We start from the raw sequence: 10,718 nt of genomic DNA, 5'->3' as shown, positions 1-10,718 counted from the left end.
TGAATAGCGTTGGCAGAATAAGTTGTTCAGTGGCTTGTTGTGTTAACATTGATGTTCACCCTCCCTCCTCCTTTACTTGCTCAGCTTACCAGCAAGAAATCTACTTCAGTGACAGCATTCAGAAAGACAGCATTCAGTAAGGCTTCAAAGGTCCAAGCCTCTGAGCTGGTCCCAGTAACTGTATAGCATTACTTGGTGCTACAGGTTTCATGTTCCCAGTTGGCCATAAATGTGATCAGGAGGCTGCAGCACCCTGCCTATGAAGACAGGCTGAGACAGCTGGGGTTGTTCAGCCTGGAGAAGAGAAGGCTCTGAGGAAACCTTACAGCACCTTCCAGTACCTAAAGGAGCTACAAGAGAGCTGGAGAGGGACTTTCGTACAAGGGCATGCAGTGATAGGACAAGCTTTAAACTGAGAGTAGTTTAGATTAGATATAAGGAAGAAATTCTTTACTGTGAGGATGGTGAAGCACTGGAATAGATTGCCACAAGAAGCTGTGGATGCACCATCCTTGGAAGTGTTCAAGGCCAGGTTGGATAGGGCTTTGAACAGCGTGGTCTTCTGGAAGGTGTCCCTGCCAATGGCAGGGGGTGGGTTGGATCTAGATGGTCTTTAAGGTTCCTTCCAACCCAAACCGTTCTTTGATTCTATCTATGAAATTCTTAAGGTTCAGCTGGCCTGACTGCTGTAGTCTGTGAGTGAACCACTGCTGTCACTTCCTTATAAGATACTGACAAACCACCTCCTACCACACCTGCACATGAACGGACGCCCCGCCAAACCAATCCCGCATCTGCAGAAACAGCTTCTGATGAGTAATTACAGATGTTTTATCCACGTACAATTAGGCAAATGCTGCAGCTCCCCCTGGCCCCTCCTCTGACTCTTGGCTTTAAAAATGGGACTCGCTAGTAAAGGAGGTTTTTTTTCCAAGGAAAACTTGTTCCTGGCCGGTGGTAAGGCAGCCGACAGGCGGGCAGCCTGTGCCCGTGTATGGCCTGCAGGGGGGTTTCTCCACAATGTTACTTTTTTTTCTTTTTTTTTCCCCCTTGTGGCCTTGCATATTTTGTCCCCTCTTAATCTGTTTGAATCATGTCTGTACAATAAACCCCTGAACTCCCTCCACGCACCCTATTACCAGCCAAGCCCAAAGCCCTCAGCTTTCCTCAGCACCCCTCTGGTGCAGATCTCCCACTTACTCATTCTGAATCTCCATCACAATTTGTGCATTCCCTTTCCCACCCAGGACTTTCTACCCAGCCACCACCTCACTGCAGTGAGGGACCTCCATCCTGCAAGGCCTCTGTTCCTGTATCTCCTCTGAGTTCTGTGGGAGTCTAGTGAAAGCCAGTTCTCAGGAGGCAAGGCCATGTCTCCAGGCACAGCAGCTGCTGGATTGCAGCATCATCAGCTGAGTGTAGAGGAGATTGGGAACTTCACCATTTACAGGGGCCAGGTTTTGACTATGAGTGCAGCAAGTTTTCTCCCGTGTCTTGTTATGCTCAGAGTCCTCAGGTGAAACTGTGGTGCTGGATCCCCATAGCCGTGTTGAGCTCTGTGAGCAGAAAGAGAGGCAAGCAGCCCAGACGCTAGCTAAGTCAAGGTCTTTTGTGTGTATCAGGGGCTGCTGCCTTAACACAGTGGTAAGGTCTGAGCTTCTGGCTTTGAGCATCAGGATCAAAGCAGTAGGGTCTGAACAACAAGATCTAAACAGCAAGGTGTCAGAATTCTTGCTGAGTTGGGAAGTCCACAAGAGCCTTGTTCCAGCACAGGCTGCCTCCCAGCTGCGGGAAGGCAATAAAGTGCAACAAAGACCATCTTGCCTCAAGATTTAGGGTCTTAAAATTCCTGTAAGGTACTGTAGCTGGATCCTTTTCTCACTTTCCCAGACATATGAATGTCCGTTCCAGATCAACAGCATAAAATGTGAGGCCATAGAAGAGGGCTCCATGCTGCCCCACATCCAGCAGGTCTGGCCCTGTAGTACATGGATTAGGAAAATGCTCTCAGGCAAACACCCACCTAAGGAACCCTTGCCAAGGAAATGCAGCAACTTGCTGAAAGCTGTTAAGTTCTTCCAGTTTGTAATTGTGGTACTTTAAACACTTTAAATGAGATGAGAGAGAATATAAGGTATCTGGACTTGTTTGGTGTGCCTAGGAGCCACCATCTGGGAACAGCTCTTTTGGGGACAATTTGAAGCAATTTCTTCTTGGGCAGACCAATGGAGACAAAGCTTCTTATAGCCCATCACTCTATTTACACCTGCTAAATAACCTTCCCCACAACTCTGGGCCAAGAATTAATGGGGAACTTAAGTGAGGAGTCCTAATCATCTTAGACATGAGCTTCAAGTAGTCTTATTTGTATATTTGGTGTATAATGATAAAGGTCTATCGCTATCATTCGTTTTGCCACTGATGGATGGCAAGAAAAGACAATCCCAAAACCATGGAAGTGTCAGAAGTGCTAACCTGCTATGGCCTGTCCTGCAGCCCCACTCTGTACACCATGTTCTGTTGCCTTCCCAGGTGGTCATGCAAGAGGGCTGCTCTGTGCAGCATTATTCTGTGCAATCCCTAATGCTACCTTATGGGATAATGGGGATCATAGATGTAGGATAGGCAGGGCTTTTTGTAAAACAGCATTACTGGAAGGTACTGTGAAATCCTGGATATCAAAGGGATTTATATGGCCAAACCAGTCTTGCTGCCTTCCTACAGTTAGAAACACTTCCAATTTATAAGAGAAAATACACCAATTAAGAAATACAAAGAATTCTTTTTTGAATGTTGCAACATTAGACACTTCAGTACCCTTCCTTTACTCAAAATAAATAAATATGAATAAGTGTGTTTTGGCAGTGGTTGTGTGTGTGTGTGTGTGTGTGTGTGTGTGTGTGTGTGATTTTAGATTGTGACTCTAGGGCTAGGTTTTCAGCTGATTTTTCATCTACCCATCCCCAGGATGGCAGGGCCAGGGATATGGGTGTCAATGGCCATGCAAGGACAAGCCTGTGATGGAGGATTTCTGAGCTGTGGTACTGAAGTCTTGCTCTCTTTCTCCAGGCCTCAGGCTAAGAATAACAACTCACCTCTGTGCTGCTGTGACCAATTGCAGGTGTCTTTGCCATGGGAAGCCAGTATGTCATCAACTGTCTGACTTGTGAAAAAGATGTTGGGAGATGCTTACCTGGAGGGAGATGTATATATAGGATATATGCATCCCTTCTCAGCTAGTAGTTTTTAGAATTTGAGTTTATGCCTGATAATGGGAAGGTGACTTAGTGCAGAGGAAATATTTTTTTTTCCAGTCTTAGTGGGAGAAGGGCTTTACTAAATAAAAAGATGAGCGAGACAGGAAACATGTTATTCCTGGGCATTACCTAGAGCAGATGTGATATCTCATAGCCTCATGGACCCTAAGATTCAATTCTTCTTAATTTTTGATTGCAAAAATGCTATGCTGTGCTTATTCATACCCCGGAAAATAATGTTTTAAATGATGATATATTACCAGATACATAGTTCACCTGCAGCATTTTGTTTTGCAACCAGAAAGCAGGCAGCATACAGCCTCTTTAATAAAGTAACATACCCTGTTGATCTTATTTGCACCTAAAAAGTTGAAGGAAAAGTTACTTCTCCATGAATACTTTTAAAGTGGATGCTCAACTTGAGTTGGGATGAAAGGGATGACAAAGATGGCTTAAATACTGTATTAGCCCTTTTATTTGTTTTATTTATTTATTAGCCCTGTATTATATCAACACAAGATGGATGGTTGCTGGATCAATATGTAGTTGTGGCTAAAAAACCCTTGCCGATGCATAGCTCCAGAATGTACCCAAAATGAACTTTTCCTGGCTAAAACCTCTCTGTCCTTTCCCATGATGATATCTCACCTATGTCTAACTGCTGATGCAGGCATTGCAAGATGAGAAAAAGAAAGAAGAAATAACAGTGAAGTTTTGTAACTACAAACAAATTTGATAATTTGAGAATTTCTTGAATGGTAAATGCACTGATGTCTTAGAAGCTAGGATACCATGGAGATAGTTGCCTTAGCAATGTTTTAGCCATGTAGATAATCACAATCAAACCTGTCTCTCGTGGCAAAATGATGCTGCATTATTTTATCCTTTTGCAAAGCTTTTGTGAATGTGCAGTAATGCAGTTTATGAGTTTTTATCTAGATATAAGGTTTTCTCTCAAGCTTCTTTTCTTTGTCATTATTTATTTTTTCAGTGATGTTAATTCTGAAAATAAATGTCTTTCATGCTAAGGCTTTGTACATATGACAGCCTGACTGATTTAGTCCCTGTTCACCTCAAGATAAAAAAAAAATCCCACTTATGGGGTGGGAAATAATCAATTTTAAAGGTTGTGTTCAGGTTTTCATCTTTTAAAAACTAGTACAGCCTGAGTTGCTCTAGGTTTAATGTTTCCACAGCATGACATAATTAAAAAAAAATCTGTGTATTTTCACGGCAGGCACTCAGACAAACCAAATGTTATGAAAAAAATGGAATAAGTAGGCAGATATCTCTATTATGATTTACAGAGTATATTAATAAAACCAATATGTAAATATATAAAGTGATATTGAAGACAAAAACAATTATCTCTTCTACTTGGAGTTGGAAGAAGAAGTATTTGCATTTCAGAGTTATTTATTAGGAAGGAAGGCAGTTTGCAATTTTAGAACAGGCAAAACTGCTGCCTAGTAGGGCAGCAGGCTACCAGAGATGCTGAGAAGGTGTTGGTGAGGCAGTGGTGGCCTCTGTGTTGGCCCTCCCAACACCTCCAGCTTTAGATTCCACAGTGCTGGAGTGACAAACCTGGCTTTCCACGACTTTCACTCAGGATTTTGTCTTAGATTACAAAAGATCTATGATTTTCAGCCCATGGAGAAGCCCTAGACTGGTTCAGTGACAGCATTTGGTTTTACTTCATCCATGTCTGTGCTCCTTACACCAGGTGAGAAAAGGGTTTGTCCCCTTATGGAAATATCTAGAGGAGAGGTATTATCCATTGAAAATTGTACTGTCTTTAGTGTTTCTTGATATAGGCTAGCCATGTCTAAAAATGGGAACTCTGCGAAGCAAATAGCTGCTACCTTCTTAATTTCAGTAATTCACTACACTGTCCCTACCTTCCCTTTCATTTTTCTCCCTTTCAAGAAAAACAAGAAAGCACAAGTCAGCAAACGCTTATTTATGTTGATCATTTCCAGACTGTTAAACATAGACTTGTAGAGCAGCTCAAGTTGGAAGGGACCTCAAAAGACCATCTGGTCCAATCTTTTGTGGGAAAGGGAGCCTAAATGAGATAATTTAGTACCCTGTTCAGTCACATCTTGAAAACCTCCAGCAATGAGAGCTCTATGCTGTCCTTGGGAAGGTTGTTGCTATTATTATTACTGTAAAAAGTGTCTTTCTTATATTGAGATGAAATCTATCCTCATGCAGCTTGTACTCTTTGCCTCTTTTTCATGTAGCTCCTTGTGAAGAGAGAGCCTGTCCTCTTTTAGTTGCTTTTAAACTACTGGAACAGTACAATGAGGTTCTCTTGAGCCTTCACTGCTGCAGGGGGAAAATACTTAAATCCTTTAGTCTTTTATCCAGCCCTTTGATCACCTTTGTGGCCCTCCTTTGGACTCCTCCAGTATGTCCACATCTTTTTTGAATTGTGGGGACTAGGACTGGACATAGTACTCCAACTACTGTGCAATTATGGGAAGAGTTAAGTTTGCCAATCTACTTGTAAGGACAGATGAAAAAGACTAGGATACATGAACTAAGGGCATGGAGAATAGGAAGAAAAAGAAATGCAGGACTGGGGAAGGAAATGTCACCTGGGGAATTTCTGATTCAGATTTGGCTAGCAAGCCTGCCTTTGCTTGGAGCCAAGACCTGTGTTTGTGGTGGCTTGCATGTGCAGTCTTTTTTCAGTAGCCTCTGTTACCTTCTAGTCTGCAAGGTCATGAGAGCGTAAATCTGCACAGAATCATTATTAGCTTTTTGTTATTTCTGTTTCAAGTGATTTCTCCTACTGGGACTGAAGCAGAGCCTATTACTGTGCTATTTTTGCCTCACAGCCCTGCAGGTCTACCTGTGTGTCCTGTGCTGAGATCTCCACAAGGAGGAGCAGGTATGTGCTCTGACAAGGCTGTGCTCCCCTGCCATAGGGATGTTGGAGGCTGACGGGCCTGTTTCCTAAGGTCTTGCTGTCCCCTGCAGTGGCTTTGGCACTTTATGCTGAAATATTCCCATGATAAAACTCCACAGTGTGTGTTTAAGACAGACTGATCTTTAACTCAGTTATCATGTTGGATTTGTGCATTTTGTCAGATTCTGAAGTGTTTTTTATAAGTTTTCACACTGAATTTTACTTATGAGAACATAAAAGCTTTTTGACTGTTATGCACTGGTTTTTGTTGTTATAATCACCATTACTAATCATATAATAAAACCTAATTTTCATCAAGGTTTGATTCACAATTCATGAATGCCCCTGGCAACTGCTGGAGCAGCATACTGTCTTCATAAAACTCAAGTACCTGCTCTCTTCTCAATGAGGGGCCATCATCCAAAGGAGTTTGGCAGTATGACAGGACTTTTCCAAGGGAACTTGGGGGCTGGGAGGAGAGTGGTGTCTTCCATGAGGCTGCTGTCACTGCAGCTGCTGGAGAAAAACTGCGTTGTGGTGGTGAAGCAGTGCTGGTGTAAGCTGGGAAAATGTTCTGCAGTGGTGACTATTGTACCACAGATCCAGAGATGATTTTGGCTTATTTTATGGGACAAGTCAGTGCAAGTTGATGGGAAATTTGTGGGTAGACAAGAAAAACGTAGAAGACCCATGTCTGTATTTGTTTCAATGCTTCTTATAATGGTTAATTTTGAAGTTGCAAAGATGTTTAAAACATTGGAAATGTTCCTGGTGGAAATAAATCAACAGGAGAAATATCCAAAGATGCACTCAAAAAATCTTCTCCTTGGCATTTTTAACACGCTTGCACTGAAGTAAACATTGAGTCAATTCAATTTAATCCTAATATATTTGTTTTCACTTTCTTTAGGAGAACGCCCACCAGGGTCAGATGTACTTGGATAACAAAGATGACAGTACAATTTCTAGACAACAAGAGATGGAGCTGAATCAGACGTCTTCACATCAAACCAGTTTATCTGCAAAGGTGGCAGCCAAACCGGTGACCAGAAGTTGCAATGAGCTGCATCTACTGAAAGAGTATCATGGCATGGTAGCAAGTCTTGGAGAACCACAGAACCTTTGTGAAAAATCAGCTACAGGGGAGGATGGCTGCATTGCTCTGGGGAAGGATTTCACTCCTGTGCCCATGCAGGGAAGGTAAGAGTAAGGACAAAGAGAATATTTTTTCTCCAAATCCAAATTAATTTTTATTTCCTTGTAGAGCAGATATGTACGTTCATTAAGTGAGTATTGTTTCTCTCACCCACATAGAGAACTGGAAGCTTAATGGGATATCGGAGCAGTTGTAATTGCCATGGAGGGGTTGTGGATCACTGCGTTTCTAAACTAATCTCAGCTTTAATAGCAGACATGGGCAAGTGTTTTCTGTTTTCAAGATCAGACAGTTGGCTTTTCTTCCCTACTTGGTGTCAGAAAACACAGAGACATTTTTCACATCCCACCTCTTTACCTGTTTCAGAAAAATGCATCATAAAGCCATAAACAGAATCACTACAGCTAAGGCTGTGAACACTAAAGTGACACTAACAGCCACTAATGGCATCAACTGTGACAGCTGACACACCACCTATCAAGTGTACAAGGTGTGTGTGCTCCTCATGTATCCTCTCCTGCATCAGCAAAGGTGCTGGTTGGTGGGAAGAGGTGCTAATCTTTCCTATTGTGACAGATACAACATCAGCAATTCTATTTGTAAGCATTTAGAAATATTTCATAGACCCCAAAATATTTCAGGTGGCTTTTTAAACCTTTCTTTTTCACCTGTTCACTTTGTTAAACACTTTTGGTAGCAGGATGGAGCAAGCTTTGCACTAGAAGAAACCACAGTGAGTGGAAGGCAGCCAGGGTGGACTGTCAACTTTGTCAAGTAGTTTTGAGAATTTTTGGAGGTGACTTGAGAGAGCCTAAAGTGAGAGAAGCGTTGTACCTATTCCCAGACTCCCGTAGAGCACAGGCCTTGAAATGCTGCCTGGGGATATCTGCATCAAGCAATATGGCTTACATTGCAGTGGTGAGTAGAGTGCCAGCACAATTTCCAGAACCTGATGCTGGAGAACTTTGTTGCATGGCTACAAATTAGGAAAAAACAGGGTAGATTTCAAAGCAGTTTAATATTTAAATGGAATTTTTTTTAACTAATTAAAATTAAACAAACACAAAAATACGATTTACTTAATGGCATAATTAAAGTGAATTAGAAGCGTAATACAGATAAGAATCCTTGGTCTTAACTGTAGTCAGCTAGAATTTTTATCCAAACCCCAGAATTTTCTTTTATTTCTCTCTCTCCTTCCCTTCCTCCTCATCACGTGGTTCTCCATAGCTGTTCATGTTCATGTGGGAGGTGTAGACCTGGGGCTCCCCCTAGTTCTGGGCAGGTTGGTCACATCTCTGCTTTGCTGAGAAGGGCTGTCATCTGTCTGCATCTGATGCCTCTGCACCTCAGTTAGAAAGAAACGTGCTTATAATGGGAAGAAAGGGAGTTTGGGGCATTTTGGTAAGTTCCCTGATTTGGGCAAGGGGGAACTAGGCTAGCTGGGTGAGTTTTGCTGTGGTTCTTACTTATCTACAGCAAAACCAGCATGCAGATCTGAGAGTGTTTCTGTCAGAGTGAGAACTGGAAATCATTATAACTGTGCTTCCAAATATTAAAAAAAATAATCAAATTATCAGCTTTACCACAAAACCCCTATATATACTTTAGAAATTAATTTTTTTCAGTGTTTGAGTATTTGTTGTATTGACTAAGAATTTTACTAAGAATTAAATCTTGTAAAAGTTCTTCAGTTCAGCATATGGGGGGAAAGAGCTAATGTCTTGTTCTGAAAGAGCATGGTAACTACCACATATATGTGAGGATGGGAGGAAAGCAGGGAAGGGAAGAACTGAGTGCATCTGGAAACCAGGTTTTTTTATTAAATTCACATCTGTGTCTTGCTACAGCTGTGTTTGCCAGTGCTGTTTACTATCCTGGCACAGGACCAGCTCTCACCCTTCTGGTTAAACTTCTTTCTGTTATTTTTCAGTGAGTGATATGAATTTGTGTACCAGCCATACACAACTTACTGTGAGGCCATGAGCCATGGTTTGGTAGTTGTGGTCACAGGTTCCAGAGATGGAAAATACAAGATCATGGGGGAGCCCACCTTCCTGTGAGTGCAGGAAGTAACTCCAGGTCTTTTGCTAACACTCTTTTCCTGTTGAGTAAACTGTAGTCAGTGTGTGTGATTTAGGAATAGATGTACAATTAAATAGCCATCCCCATGTTCCCTTGCAGACAAATCTATATCTAATCTTCTACTGCAATATACTAGGGCTCAGGAAAGGATCTTTCGAAATTTCTTCTTGTTGATCCTTAACTCTTGCTCCTCCAATATTGATTTTTTTTTTTTTTCATAGAGATGACACTTACCAGGCTCTTCTTAGCATGAATTTAACCAATATACATTAGGTGCAGTTAAAATACTGATGTGACGTGTATGACCCCTCTAGTATGACCCTTAGGTCATCGGAACTACTCAACACAATGCAGATAAAAACACGGATAAACCTTAGCACACTGATGAGTCGTTTGACTAGTTTCATTAGAATGAGAATTAGCTTTTAATGTAAATTGTTCTTTTGCTTGCAAAGGAAACTATTAATGATTAAAAAAGAGGACACCAAATCCTTTTTTTTTCCCCATTAAGTGGTTCGCTAAATTGGCACATCTGTATGGTTTGTTTTAATGTATCTACTTAGTGTAAATTGCTGAATTATCTTCCAGGTATAAGATTCCTAGGTTCTCTAAATTGTTCAAATGTACACTGAGACAAGACTTCCCAAAGAAACTATTTAACAGAACAAGGGATTTATCTTGGTCTCTAAAATTACCCTTAAAAAAAGTGTTCTTGAGTTAAATGGGGCCCTTTTTCCGGGGACATAGGTGTCCACCCCATCCTGGACTGAACATTTCCATTTGACTGCAGCATAATCCTGCAGGTATTTTGTGGTCAGTCCATATTATCTCAGGCTACCTGCCTGTCAAAATGCCTTCTTATTTACTTTGCATATTGAAGCGCAGTACCTTCTGACTCCAGCTTTGACTGCATTGCCTTAGGCTCCCATGGCTCTGTGTGAGGAGGTCTGGACCATTCACATTGTGCCACTTCAATGATCTTGTCTTTCCAGAGTATTCTTCCTCCAGAAATAAGCCTGTCTGCCTTCTTTTGAGCAACATACTTCCTTCAGTCCTGCTCACTGTAGGAAATGTAGGTATGCTTCTCTGAAGTGGACTATGAATGAGCTCCAGTGGCGTTCGGTTCTGTGGGAATGCACCTGGCCTAGGTGTATGTTTGCACTGAATTGTGGTGTAGTTTGGACTATCAAAAATGAAGGTTTTAAAGTACTGAAAAATGACAGTGAAATCTGTATTTTGATTTTTCACTTATCTCATTTTCCTCAGCCTTTAAACAATGGCTTGACCAGGCTCTTTTTTATTGCAG

The 10,718-nt window shown here is 41.7% G+C and overlaps 1 protein-coding gene across 1 annotated transcript in view; it reads left to right on the top strand.

Annotated features, from left to right (window-relative positions):
- Window positions 1-7,099: 7,099 nt before the first annotated feature.
- OCA2 (OCA2 melanosomal transmembrane protein) overlaps window positions 7,100-10,718 on the top strand; it is a 167,219-nt gene continuing 163,600 nt past the window's right edge. Inside the window, exon 1 of the mRNA XM_017818343.1 lies at window positions 7,100-7,371. Within this exon, the coding sequence (XP_017673832.1) occupies window positions 7,103-7,371 (269 nt within the window). The 5' untranslated portion in view covers window positions 7,100-7,102. The remainder of the gene's footprint in view (window positions 7,372-10,718) is intronic.

The sequence above is a fragment of the Lepidothrix coronata genome, unplaced genomic scaffold (genome assembly GCF_001604755.1).
Source record: "Lepidothrix coronata isolate B3197 unplaced genomic scaffold, Lepidothrix_coronata-1.0 Scaffold68, whole genome shotgun sequence".
In the NCBI taxonomy this organism is placed as follows: domain Eukaryota; kingdom Metazoa; phylum Chordata; class Aves; order Passeriformes; family Pipridae; genus Lepidothrix; species Lepidothrix coronata.
This window is presented reverse-complemented; position numbering and strand designations above follow the sequence as displayed.